The sequence below is a fragment of the Podarcis muralis genome, chromosome 4 (genome assembly GCF_964188315.1).
Source record: "Podarcis muralis chromosome 4, rPodMur119.hap1.1, whole genome shotgun sequence".
NCBI classification, from domain to species: Eukaryota; Metazoa; Chordata; class Lepidosauria; order Squamata; family Lacertidae; genus Podarcis; species Podarcis muralis.
In genome coordinates, this window is record NC_135658.1 from 29,755,264 (window position 1) to 29,770,261 (window position 14,998).

General features: G+C 39.5%; 1 protein-coding gene across 4 annotated transcripts in view; it reads left to right on the forward strand.

The window, feature by feature from the left end:
• NBEA (neurobeachin) overlaps positions 1-14,998 on the forward strand; it is a 361,495-nt gene that overhangs the window by 325,037 nt on the left and 21,460 nt on the right. For 3 of the 4 annotated variants that reach the window (XM_028726491.2, XM_028726499.2, XM_077927141.1), the window contains 2 exons: positions 12,324-12,413; positions 14,210-14,402. In XM_028726491.2, the coding sequence (XP_028582324.2) occupies positions 12,324-12,413; positions 14,210-14,402 (283 nt within the window). Of the gene's footprint in view, positions 1-11,938; positions 12,002-12,323; positions 12,414-14,209; positions 14,403-14,998 lie in introns of all 4 variants that reach the window. The other variant, XM_077927142.1, reaches the window with a different exon arrangement.

A 14,998-nucleotide genomic window follows, 5' to 3' on the forward strand; every position in this document is an offset into this window, starting at 1 on the left:
CTTGGATTTACTGAGTGTGTCTGTTTCCATATCCTAGGCATTAAAAATAATGCTTTAGATGATCGTGCTTTATTTCTACAATAAGCTACCACCACAACAAACAATACCATTAAAAGCCATTCCTTCAACATCAAGTTTTCTCCAGGGTTTGCTTGGTTATTTTCTTCTGTCTGCCTCCCCAGGTTTCCTCTGTGTCATGTCTCACAAAAACTATTCTTTGCAAATGGAACAAAACATCGCATTTGGTTTCTGATATAAAACATTTACCGTATTTTTTGCCCTATAGGACGCACCGGCCCATAAGACGCACTTATTTTTTGGGGGGGGGGGGTATTTCTTTTGTTAGTGACAAAAGAAAAAAGGAGCTTTTCTCCTGTTCATAGTTATTAATACATAAGAAGATTGCCCAGGTTCTTCGACTTCTGGCGGAGGTCGGAGGAATGTAACATGGCTTTTGCATCTAATGACTAGCATTTTTATTTTCAATTAATTTCTAAATGAATTGAATTGAATTAATTTTATCCTTGTATGCCAGGATCCAGTGAAATATGCAACTAGTGCATCTACTCAAGACCTCTGGCTATTGGCTGTAGTATCTTTCCCCTCCAAAATAATCACTGTGGGTGATTCTCATACTCACCCGCCACATTCGGTTAGCACAAACATTTCCACTTGCACAGTGGGACTCCTCCCCCCCCCCCCCTGTGTGCAGCTCACACCCTCCCCAGATCTGCCACAGAGGCTTGGAAGAACCTCTAGAACAGATTTGGGAGGGGTGCAGGGAGGAGGAGAGGGCGAGAACGTTGTGTTGTGCAAGTAGAAGTCCTTTTGCTGGTGGAGCATTAACAGAATGCTGTGCTGGATACAACCCTGTATAATGCACTTTCAATGCATTCTGAGAAATATATTATTTATGTAAGGTTTGCTTTTGAACTGCTAGGTTGGCAGAAGCTGGGCCAGAGCAACGGGAGCTCACCCTGTTGCACGGATTCAAACTGCCGACCTTCCATTCAGCAAGCCCAAGAGGCTCAGTGGTTTAGACCAAAACGCCCTGATATTTATGTAAGGGATATTTATGTAAGACATTGATTTGCATGAAATTCACATATGTTAATTTATATAGAGTTGCAAAGGTAGAAATTATGCTTTACATGGTCATGTTGTATTTAATAAGCCAAAACAACAAAAAGGCGCTATTAAAAATAAAATAGTTTGACTATAAATGAAATACATTTCACCATAGTCGAGCAGATTGTAACCAGATGACATGTGTACCTGCGCAGTCTGCTGTTCAGGTCTTGTTGACGGGCAGATTCAAGGAAGCTGCTCTGCAATTTTTACTGTTCTTTATCTTCACACTGGATTTGGACTGGATAGCCCTTCAAATAGAGGACCAAGTGTTGTAAAGTTGGAAATGGCAACCACACGTTTCCTGATAAGGACGTGACCAGAAATCCTCCCATGCCAAACTAGACAGGGCATGGCAATCTCAGGAGCCAGACCTAAAAATCTGACTAGAGCAGCATGCATTTACAATCAGTTGCCTCCCAGTTGCTTTCCAACCTGTTTGGGGGAAAGATATAGTGAATTCTATCGCTGCATTTCAGGGTGTAAACTAGTCCAGAAATGGCAGGTGTGAACAACATTCACACACCTGCCATTTCTGGTCTAGTTTACTTCTTGGGTAAAGAATGGATTTTCTTTCTTTCTCCATTTTCTTTAGGATTAGGCAGTGAAGTCAATAATAATAAAAAATATATAGGCCTGGGAACTATAATCTCCAATTCTGAACGTTTTATTTACTTGCAGTTCAGTTGTTAGGAGGCTTACCTGATAATCTGACAGTTGGGATGACTCCCAAAGACTCTCCAAATGCCTAAGAACCTGGTTAGTTGGTAACAATGGTAAGAACTGCTATCGTAAGTTTATAGTTGTGGGAACCAGCACAGGACTGTGAAAATATTCTATAGTTGAACTGGCTACAGCCTTTATCATCAGCTCTGCTCGAGGACTCCCTTCTGTGTTTTATAAGGAAGTTAGATGAGAGGCTTTCATGCAGCCTCTCTGGGGATCAGGTTGCTGAAGTGTAGGGATTTAGATTTCTCCAAGCCAATAGTTCTTCCCAAGAGATGGGCTTGGACAGTGGCAAGTTTAACAGTATGTTAATATAAATAGCTCTAGCAATAGCTCTATGAACCCATCCAAAGCAAAAATTAAACTAGAACAGTTTCCTGTTTCTTTAGATTTAAAAATATGTATATTTCAAGAAAGAAGATACCCCCCCCAAAGCACAACCCCTCCAAGGATTCCTCAGTAAGCAGGGCTTTCCCCCCACTTCTGACACCTCTCAGGTGGGCGCCATTGCCATTCTAAGAGAACAAGGGAGGTGTTCATGGTGAGTTCTGGCACCTCTTTTTGTAGAAAAAATAGCACTGCCAGTAAGAATAGTTAAATAAGTATCATAATCAACCATTCAAATATTGTTCCCCCAGGAAGCAATACAAAATAAAACAGTAGGATGGCATTGCATGTAGCAATCTAGATTAGTACAAGTAAAATTTACAGCCACAACACGTTTTTGCAAACCTTGTATGAGAAGGAGGCTTTTCCTGTTTCACAGTTCCTTCCAGCATTCTTCTTTGTTTGCTCTAGGCCTTAGCTATTTTAATCATTTGTTTCATTATATTTTTGTTTAAATCATTGTTTGTATTATAATGTCGCTGTTACACATTTTGGAATTTTATTCAAATTGAAAGACAGGGTCTAAATATTCTAGATAGAAATATTGGGTTGAGTGTTTCAGACACACTTTGGTTGGACTGTATTAGAGTAAATCATTATCTCTCAAAGAAAATTGTGGAAGAGCATGAGTTTTAGGTGTTTGCAAATAAAAACTATAAATTCTCTATGGCTGCTGTTGCCCAGTTCACAGTTGTAAGTAGTTAAGTGCCGCTGAAACCAAAGGGCTTCAGTTTCTGTTGAATAGTATCCCATAAAAGAATATTTGGAAGACCTTGAATCTCATTATACTGAAATTACAAACAAGACTGTAGACTGGTAAGGCTGGTAGTTTGTGGGTTTATTGTTTACCATTAATATACATGTATTTCATGAGTAAGCAATCACCAGGAGCTGTGGGGTTATGCATGGCTATATAAATGTGATATTGTAATATAATCTTTATTCTAACTGAAATTCTATATTGCATGCTTTTCTCTGCTATATTTTATCAGATATTTCAGGGGAAATATCCTTACAAAAGCCATTATGGACTATATTAGAGCCCCTTGCCATAATCCATGTTTAGTGAAGTTTTTAATGTCTGATGTTTTATTGTATTTTAAATATTTTGTTGGAAGCCACCCAGAGTGACTAGGGAAACCCAGCCAGATGCGTGGGGTATAAATAAATTGCTGTTGTTGTTGTTGTGGTTGTGGTTGTTGTTGTTATCCAAAGCTGTGCCCACTACTTGACAAAATGTGAGGGGCAGCAGAATTGATGATAAGATGTGTAAAGATTTCCCAAGTGTAAGGAAAACCAAACAGAACATCCACCCAAACATTGATGGAAAGTATGCCTGAAAAGTGAAATCCTCACAAGTAAACATGGCATGCATCAAGCCTGTTTTAGGCTGATAATTTTTAAAGCCCACTGTTGAGCTCTTTAAATAAAAACTGAACTAGGCAGCTGTAAGCAATTGCTGTTAAATTTCATGAGCACCAAAAAGCATTTTTATCAGGAGACAGGGGGCAGTTTCAAATTCACAGTAAAGCTTTCTCCTTTCAAGTTATTCAGAATCTTAGCATTTAATTTAGATGAGGATGAAATTCTTTTCAGCCAATGGCTTCTAGGCTCCTTAAAAATATAATTAAATCCAGTGCTTTTTCTTATACAAATAAAAAAGTGAGGCTTGCTGAGCTCATGGTGGGTGGTCAGGCGGAAATATATGAGACCCATTCATGAGAAGCAGTTCCATTAGTAACTCCTGAAAAGCATGATGGAAAATACGTGAGACTTGCCTGAAGACATTTGCATTATTATGGTTTTTATTATTTACTTGTAAACCACATAGAAAATATTGGTTAGTGGGCAGTATATAAATATTAAAAATAAAGAAATACTAACAGAGCCATCCAAAAACCCCAACCCACTGTGCTGCAGGGGGTTTGGATGAAGAGGAAATCCTTCCACCAGCCTCCACGTGTCAGGGGGCTCCCAACTCTGCCAGCAAGTACTCAGAAGCACTTGCCCAAATGATGGGCTGAAGCTCCCACTAGCAGCATCTCTGCCTTTTCAAAATGGATGCCTTTCTTAGTTCACCAGTATTGTGTTGGTACCTGCTCGTTTGTGTCTAGGTGCACCAATGGCACCTAATGTCTTCCTCCTTGCCAGTTGTACCCTAGTAGTTTGAGACCATGCAATCTTGGCTTCCCCAAAAATATTTTCTAATACCTTGTGCTCTCCTAAATTATTTTACCATTCCTGATCTCTTTTTAAGAGCACTTCCGTTAGAAGGTTACATGATCTTTGCTGGGTGGGCTGGCCAGTTACTTTTTAATGAAGTGGTGAAGTATATGATTAGTATGTGCGATATCATATTCAGCCTATCCAGTCATGGGTCACAGGCAGCTGGAGGCTGAGACCATAGCTAGGAAGGAAATCCATCGCCAGACATCACTTTGTTAGATGGACCATTAGGCTGGATACACACTGCTTCCTAAACTTGCAGGTGCCAACAGTCACCATTCTGGATTGCAGAAAGCCACCAGCCCATTCAGAAGAGTCAGTGCTACAGAAGTTAAAGATGAGAAGTTGAAGGTGAACTGTAGGAACTGAGGGTGCTTGACTAATGTTGATTTTAGGTTGTGACTCTCAATAAGTACTAATGTAATCATAGATTGGGACGCGGGTGGCGCTGTGGGTAAAAGCCTCAGCGCCTAGGGCTTGCCGATCGAAAGGTTGGCGGCTCGAATCCCCGCGGCGGGGTGCGCTCCCGCTGCTCGGTCCCAGCGCCTGCCAACCTAGCAGTTTGAAAGCACCCCCGGGTGCAAGTAGATAAATAGGGACCGCTTACCAGCGGGAAGGTAAACGGCGTTCCGTGTGCTGCGCTGGCTCGCTAGATGCAGCTTTGTCACGCTGGCCACGTGACCCGGAAGTGTCTCCGGACAGCGCTGGCCCCCGGCCTCTTGAGTGAGATGGGCGCAAAACCCCAGAGTCTGTCAAGACTGGCCCGTATGGGCAGGGGTACCTTTACCTTTACCTAATCATAGATTGCTATTTAAAGACAATAGAATTTCAGTAGTGCCCCAGAACTATGGAATAACTAGGCTTATGTGGTTCAATGATTACCTGGAGGGGGGAAAATTAAATTAAATGGGGTAATATACATATACATATACATATACATATACATATACATATACATATACATATACATATACATATACATATACATATACATAGTATATATAAAAAGGTAAAGGTACCCCTGCCCGTACGGGCCAGTCTTGACAGACTCTAGGGTTGTGCGCCCATCTCACTTAAGAGGCCAGGGGCCAGCGCTGTCCGGAGACACTTTCTTCCATACAGATGTACCACTTAAATCACTGCCATTATATACATTACACTGAAAATACATTTTAAATAATTTGATTTTGTTAGGACTTATGAAGCAGGATTTTTAGCTTCTACACCATTTTCATTTTGTTCTTCATCTCCCAACAGTGCCAGCTGAAGACTCATTTTTGCTTTTCAGTGAAACTCTTCCATGCTTTTAAAGATGCCAAAGCCAAACTGAAATCAATATCCTTCACCTAGCTTGTCACAAGTACTGAATATTTTGATGCTATTTTAACATCTGTAAGCACAAATAAAGAAGCAGGTTCTCATATCATTAGTGTGAAACAATAACATCTTCAAACTGCATATGATTTCTACCCAGAGGGCTGTCAGTCTTGCCTGTCTAAAAAAGAGAGTGCTTATGGGCTATTAATCATGCTGACTTTGTAGAAATAGCATTAAAAGGAGAAATAGCATTAAAATTAATAGTGTTACTTATTGAGCACAAGAGACAAAACATGAAAATAATTTCAATTCATTATCATATGTGCTTAAGGAAATAGCTCTTCCATCTCCTACAATATTTTTTATTTTGCTGCTTTAATGCAAGATTATGTTTTGGTTTTCTACTAGGATGGCCAAGTGAGAAAGACTCCTGCACTTTTAATAGCTGCAGACCCTCCAAGTGTCCCTATTTTCCTGATTTAAAGAAGCTGTCCCAGTTTCTGATTTGACCCCAGAATTTCTCACTTTTCCTTAGGATGTCCCTATTTTCATTGGAGAAATGTTGGAAGGTATGGAGTTATCCGACCCCCAAGCCATCTGAAGGCAATCCTTTACAGTGGTACCTCGGGTTAAGAACTTAATTCGTTCTGGAGGTCCGTTCTTAACCTGAAACTGTTCTTAACCTGAGATACCACCTTAGCTAATGGGGCTTCCCGCTGCCACCACGCTGCCAGAGCACACTTTCTGTTCTCATCCTGAAGCAAAGTTCTTAACCCGAGGTACTATTTCTGGGTTAGCAGAGTCTATAGCCTGAAGCATCTGTAACCTGAAGCTTCTGTAACCCGAGGTACCAATGTATAGGGAAGGTTTTTTAATGTTTAATGTTTTATTATGTTTTTATATATGTTGGAAGCCGCCCAGAGTGCCTGGGGAAACAAGATGTATGAGGCATAAATAGTAACATTATCATTATGGAACGGGATGTCCCCATTTTCATCAGAGAAATGTTGGAGGGTATGATATCTGCATTTTCATACATAGACTTATAGTCAGAAATCCTCAAGTCCAATTCATTGCTCAAATTCTAGCATCTTCAGCATACCCAGTGATGGCCACTAGCCTCTACTTAGTGCTTATCATTCCAAGGAAAGAGAGCCCACCGCCTCCCAAGGATAAACGAGCTCTTATCTTTAGGCTGTTTTACTAATATTTTGCTAAAATGTAGAAATTCACAAAAGATTGCGAGGAGTGTCAGCATTCATCTACAAATGTTTCCAGCATTCATCGTCACAAAACAGCAGAAACAAGCCATTAAGCACTTCTTCTATGTAAGCCCCCATTCAGATGAGATGACACACATACTCTTCAGTGGATTGTAGTCAGTGTTGGAGTTATGGTTTATGCAGTCCTTTTGAGGAGCCCTTTTGGTTCACCTGTGCATGACTAAAAGTATGACAGAGCTAAATGCATAAGAACCAGTTAATTAATAACACGGGCTGCCTTTTTACTCTTACATTATCAAACAATATTTTTTTCATAACACATAACTAACAGCCAGATTTCTCACTTGCTCTAATACCCCTAGTTACTACTGGATTTTCTAGACACTTCTTAAGATAACCACGAACAGGAGAAAGTTCTGGCAAGTTCTAGTAAAGAACATGTCTGTGTTCTACAGCAGCTATATTTTAATCAGGAAGTAGGAAAAATGAAGAGCGGAAACCACAGCAAATTAGAATCCAGCAATGATATGGCAATTGTTTGTAGTGACATTTCAAGGGTATCCTCTCAGTTAATGATGCATACTGAGATCCTGAGTGCCCCCAGCCATACGGGTTCCTACTGCTGTTCATACCTATAAATCCACTACTGATTGTAGTCAGTTGGTTTTGTTTTTCTTGAGGTGCAACTCACACTTAATTCTTGAAAACAGATTCTCTTTGTAGCTACAGGGTGAATAAAATGAGGTTTTTTACATTGTGATCAGACTTTTCAAAAGGGCCAGGTGGAGATCACATGAAATACCGTGGGAGAAATAAAAAAGATGTTGCTATGGTTCTCACTAGTGCCACGGGGATTTTGTGAGCCTGGCATTATCTTTCTATTGCTACCTGGCTGTGAATATGACATAGGGAAGGTGTTCCATAATGTTTAAGAGGCTACAGAGGTGTTGTATCCATTTCAGAAATATCATTGTCGGAATGAGCCATCAGATAGCGTAGGGAGAAAAATGAAAAGCAGGATGAGGGAAGGACAGCAGGCCGTTAAGAGGGGAGGAGGACTGACAAATGCAGAGGATAAGAAAGATAGATGAACCTTCCTCCCCCCCTTTTTTTTCTTGAGGTAAACCAGAATGTTCCCTGAAGTGCTTGAAGTGCAGATGTTGTCTTAGGTGTGGTATAACCACAAAGCATCTGGAGCTCTGTTTGCCAGATAGATTTCCTGCTATTCCTTATTGAATAACACCAAAGCTGCATTTTATATTCAGTGGTACTTCGGGTTACAGACGCTTCAGGTTACAGACTCCACTAACCCAGAAATATTACCTCGGGTTAAGAACTTTGCTTCAGGATGAGAACAGAAATCGTGCTCCGGTGGCGCGGCAGCAGCAGGAGGCCCCATTAGCTAAAGTGGTGCTTCAGGTTAAGAACAGACCTCCAGAACGAATTAAGTACTTAACCCGAGGTACCACTGTATGGGGTTTTGATATAATGTCAGTGCTGAATGGACACCCATATGACTGCCAACTTCTGTTGTTGTTTTTTATAATGAGGGTTTGTTAAGTGGGACTTTGCCCTGATAATACACTTGGCAAGTGGAAAAAGAAAGGAGAAAGAAACCCGCCCCCAAATGACATGTATAAGTGACAAACGCCCATATTTGTAAGACATACCAGTGGAGCAGAGTGGAATCCCATCAGCCTCAACCAGCATGGCTGATGGTCAAGGATTATGGCAGTTGCAGTTCATTCCTATTGTAGATTAATTTATATGTATACCAAAAGACATGCTAAAGTATGTCTAAATGGGCCAGACTAAAGTGCTTGTACACGCCACACATTTAGAGCACATGACTTCCCCCAAAGAACCCTGGGAACTGCTGGGAATTATATCTCTGCAGGAGGTAAACTACTGTTCCCATGATTCTTTGGGGGAAGCCATGTGCTTTAAATGTGTGGTGTGTATGCAGCCTTCATTTCCATTTAAGGCAATGGGACTTACGTAGCACCTAACTTGGTCATTGATTTTCGTGAAACTTAGGAGCAATTAACTTAGTCAGGACCCAACCCATAATGTGTTAGCATAGCATATGTTTTCCATTTCATGTATCATGTGGGTTCAAAACTGATTGTATCTATGATGTTTCCTTTAGCCAATTCTATGAAATAATGGACAATAAAAAGGCTCTGGAATCATTATCAGTTATCATGTGTCAAGATGATTACAATTGCTGTATTTTAGGTGTCAAAGACATGGTCTAACAGTGTTAACAGCAATCAGACATGTAACAAAACCAATTTAAGCATGTGAAAAAACTCTTGATTGTGACTTGAAACGTCAACGATAACTGTACTAAAGATGTAGGTTAGTTTACTTTTAAGATCACAAAGCTATGGGAATATCTGGTCTTTAATTAATTAGTGTAACTTTAGGGGACAATTTCCTTCTGAATTACAAATACCTTCTCTGTATCCAGTCCATGTAGGAATTGGAAGAAATTTGTATTTGTCTAATTTGACAGGTATATGTAAACTTGAGATCACCTCTCTCTGGCATTTTCCCTTCCTTGAGAATGTTAATTCAAAAGTATTTTGAGACTTGTAATAGATAATAATAGTTGGACCAACATAAACAGTAATACCTGATGCTATCGTTATATTAGCATATAATAGCTTGGCAAGTAGAAGCTGATAGCTGTGCCTGATTTGCAGCCTATACGGGTATTGAAAATTAAGAGGGTTACCATTGACTCCTCTGTATAGAAAATCAGGTGGTAAAAAGCCACTGAGTACATACTAAATAAGATGTATTTAGCTGTAAAATAATGGTTGCCTTTGACAGAATAAATTTAAGTGCCCATCTCTTATAATCTAAACAACCCATCTTATTTAGAAGTTACTGCTGTTTTCAACCTCCCTCTTTGTTAACATAAATCTGTTTGAAGAAGGAGGCAAAATCAATAGCATTGGTGTAAACTGAAGTTGTAGCTGTATAATCAGAATTTGCCAAAGACTGGTCAACTTGAAAGCAAATGTGTAAATTAAAGCCCGGCAGCACTTTGCAAGATTTAATTCATTTCTCTGCTGCATCTGCAAAAGAAAAGAAACATTATTTAAGCCATTACTATAAAAAGTGGCAGATGAATGTCCATGATTAATAACATTTTTATTTCAAAATGATGCTTTAAAAGCACAAGAAAATTGCCTTAATGTTGTCAGACTACTGAAAATAAGGGTTATTTGCTTGAATTGTTTATCAAAAGAGCTTTTTCTGGAAACCTTTGCATCCTCAACAGACATTGTTTGGCATTAAACATTTGTATTATTCCTCACACACTCTTATGATTAAATATTTAACACAGAGAGGGGGGAGCAGTCTGGTTCCACAGGAATGTGCATGATAAAATGCTGATGTCTAAAAAAGAAGTTTCTGAAAAATATTTTTTTTAATAATTTAAGTTATTTAAGTTCTGGAGAATATATTCTTGTATCAGTGTTTGACTTTCCCAATTGATGTCATGGGGGATGGTAAAAGGCCAAATCCAATGCTCCCACAACACACACAGTGTAGAAGGAATGGATCCTACTACACAAGGACAAAAAGAGCACATCTAGTTTTCTATGTTCAACATACGCAGGTTGTTAATTGGAACCACTGGTGTTAAAAAACAACCAATGACTTGGAGGAGGAGGAGAGCCCAGCATCAGCAACTGCCATTTAGGCAAATGTGGGGGTCCCACTGATCCTGAATTTAACATTATTTTAAGAGTCCCCCTCCCTAGTGTTTCCTGGCCCTGCACTTTACGTAGCAACAGCCATGGAGAAGACTTTTCCTTGCCCATTGACAGTGCCACCTGCAAGGCCTCCCCCACTGATCTCATAGTAAGTCTTGCAAGAGGGGCAGCTCCAGCCCCTAGCCGTTCAGGGCTTTGTGCTTCGGTACCAAAGCCTTGAATTTAGCCCAATAGCTGACCAGCAGCCACTACAATGCTTTAAGAAGTGGTGGCACATTGTCCTGTATTTTGCACCAGCTGCATCTCCTGGACCATTTTCAAGGCTAGCCCCACATAGAGCACTTATTGGAGTCCAATAGGGAGGTTATTAGAGCATGAGTCTCTGAAGCCAGGCTATAGGTGGAGAACCAGGTGTAGCTTGCCACTGAAGCTACCTGAGCCTCAAATACCAGCTTAGAATCAAGGAAGTAGTACCCCTAAGCCACATACCTGATCCTTCGGGGCAAATGCAACCCCACCCAAAACAGGTCATTTCCCTAATCCAAATAAAGGAACCACTCACCCACAGCACCTCTGTATTTTCAGGCTCAATTTATTGGCCTTCATCCAGTCCATAACAGCCTCCAGGCACCAGTGTAGCACCTGCACAGCCTCTTCCGATTCATGTGAAATGGAGAGAGAGAGAAGAGAAAGCTGAGTGTCATCAGCATATTGATGGCATCACACTTCAAATCCCTGAGTGTTTTGCTGCTAAATCCAAGTCTGAAGCCAAATGGGAATGGCCACTATAAAAAAATGATTTAAGATCAGTTTTCTGGGTTTTGTTCTAGAATAAATATGATATTTTTTTAAAAGATTTCTGTCTGAAGGACAAGTTCTACTTCTGCTTTAAATTGCTCCTTTTAATTTCTAAAATAAATTTTATAACAATGTGGACCAAATCATGGGCACAGCTAAATATTCTTAGTTAGAAAAGCATGCACTTAGTGAGAACAAAGCACACCAAAATTACTCATATAAGCATGTCACGTTAAATAGTTTTCATAGCATACTTGATCTTCCACACTTATGCCTTGTTGTTGATATATGAATCATTTGTAATTGTTGGTTTTGTTGTAAATTTCTGTATTTATTTTTTTTAGATTTGTGTTTTCCCCAAAAAATTATTTCACATTTTCTTTTTCTTTTTTTTCATTTAAGATTCCAGAAGCTTATTTTATTAGGGATCCTCATACTTTCCTCCTTACAAAGGACTTTATTAAGGTACACATGCTGTATTTAGTGCAGAGAAATCTCACAAGACCTTAACTGCATGTCCTCACAGGTTAACATTTTCACATGCATTTCCAGCTACTTGAAATAGGAATGGTTAGTTGGTTAACTGAAGCATGCTTGAAAGGAGAAGCAAAGCTTGTCTACAAAATACTAACACTTGGATGAGTCTGCAGCCTGGGAGAAGAGCACCCGGTGAATTTTCTGGACTTTTTTCATGGCTGACTTGGGATATGCTTGCATTGTCAAGGAGTGTGTTGACCTATCTCTTTGATGCATATTGATTATGACAATCACTCTCCTTTCCCTGCAGGCCATGGAGGCACAGATACAGAACTTTGGACAGACGCCATCTCAGTTGCTTATTGAGCCACATCCGCCTCGGAGCTCTGCCATGCACCTGGTGAGATATAACTGCTTGTTGGGAATTTATTTCCTCTGAATCTGAGGATCCTTTATAGGTCATAAAATACCAATTTAAGTAACACTTTCTCTTTATGTGCCCTGAGTTCCCCACAAACACTGTATGTTTTACTCTGTGCAGATAAATTGCATGATTATAGTATAATGGTAAATTTGTGGCTTGACAGTCACGGATTTTGTTTTCCCCAATTCCTTGGTTTTCTTTTAACAAGTCCCTCTCATCATGAATATGTATTTGATGAATACTATTGTGCAAAATAAAAAAAGCCCAGAAGATTTTCTTATGGTGGGGATCATATTGCAAGAAGAGAATGCAGCATTAGGAAATGATTTATGTGATTTATGAACACTGGCTACTTGTCAGAAGTGAGGAATTGTAGTTCAAATCATGTGGGAAACCTCCAGCCCACTCTCTGGAGAGGACACAGTGTGCACTTTTAACTTCAGTTTGAACTCCCAAATCATTCCTATCCATTCTTTTGTGTATTTATTCCAGAAGAAGAAGAAATCCATTATTCACCTAAAACTGGAAACAATGAGATCTGTTTTTATTTTTGCTCTTTGTTTGGAACATCATAACTATCAGGATTTTTAAAATAAAGTTTCAGTAAATTCCAAAGTATAGTGTTTTTGACAGTTTTTTTAAAAAAAAAAACCTTAGAGGAAACATAGTATAAGTGATAATTTTGGCAGCACTGAACTTTCCCTAATAATAATAATAATAAATAATTTCTATCCCGCCCTCCCCGGCCAAAGCCGGGCTCAGAGCGGCTAACATCATACAAGTAAGACAATGCATAAAACAAGCGATCAATAAATTAAGGTACACCCCACAATTAATTCAAAAAATTACAATTAAAACTGGACAAGTGGCAATCTTCAGGTTAAAATTGAAGGCGGTTAAAAACAGTCATCAAGGCTGTCTGAAATGTTTTATTTAATATAAAAAGCAGTTTACATTGTTAGATTAAGGGCAAGATTGTTAAAAATCCTACATGTCAACTTAGAATGCATAATGCTTCTGAAAACAAATTTCATTAGCAGTGTTCTCCTCATCACTCTTAGTTTTCAAACATTTTATTTATTTCTTATTCAAAGACAAAAATAGCTGTTTATATACTTATCCATACATGTGCCTCCAACCCAAAGAGCCTAAGGGATGTCCATCGGTTTCCATGGGCTTGGGGAGCCACACTAGATTTTTTTTTAGAAAAAATATTTTTGAAACAGTAGTCACACATGCATGCATACTTACCACATAATGCACATGGGGCTGCCATTTTCAACGGAGCCCAATATTTCTTCTTAAAATGTATAGGGTTTTTTGTCCTGTGGGTGCCATTAAAATCAGTGTTGCCATTGGCTTCTATGAAACTGTTAACTGGTTGTTTTTCAGCCGCTGCATTATATATAATGTAAACCTTATGAAAGATGTAAGTGGTGCTTCTGTTTGATTGACACAGTCACTATATGAAGTGCTGTAACTATTGAGATATTCTTTCTGTTAATGCTGACTTTATCATTTCACACCCTGTAATGATAACCCAATGGACCTTAACCATACCTCTTCTCTATTTCCCCTTGTGTAATGCTCCACCAATAGCTTTGCTAGTTTTGGTGTCCTGTTCTTGTAGCTTAGATGTGCATATAACATTGTTCCCCCTGTATGTGCAAATGCTTCCTGATTCGCTTAACCATATTTTCCCCTCAGACCTCTTCACTAATTGTGTTATCCCTTCTGTTTCCTTCTGCTCTCTTCTCCTTTCTACTCAACAGTGTTTCCTTCCACAGAGTCCACTTATGTTTAAAGATCAGATGCAGCAGGATGTTATAATGGTTCTCAAATTTCCATCAAATTCTCCTGTCACACATGTGGCAGCCAACACGCTTCCGCATCTTACTATTCCTGCCGTGGTAACTGTGACTTGCAGCCGACTTTTTGCAGTGAATAGATGGCACAACACTGTAGGTATGTCTTCCTAAAGAGAGTTTGTCTTGAACTTTCCACAAAGAATTCTTTTAGTTGCAAATAGATGTTATTTGGACTATTGCTATACTTCAGTTGTTTTAGTTGTTGTTGTTGTTGTTTACTTACTACAAAACCTCTCTAAGCAACATAGAATTGTAGAGTTGGAAGGGACCCCGAGGGTTATCTATATCTAGTCCACAGTTTAGAGCCAAAAACCTAGCATAAAATTGAAAACAATACATTCAAGTACCGGTAAATTCTTTATTGTTATCATTTATTGACTTTTTATTTATTGAATAAAACCACAACAGCAACCCATACACAGACACACCAAAACAGCAGAAACGTCAGCAGCAGAAAACATTTCATCAGTAAACATCAGAACATTTATTGTGATGCGTCAAATGCCTGGGAGCAAAGCTTTTATCTGGCACTGAAAGGATGTTAATGTTGGCACCAAGCAGACCTTACTTGGGAGAGCATTCCACAAGCAGGGAGCTACAACTGAAAAGACCTTCCAGTGGTCTCCACCCTCTGAGAATGCACCCAGGGGAGGGCCTCACATAACAACCAAAGGTTCATATTTGGAGAGGCAC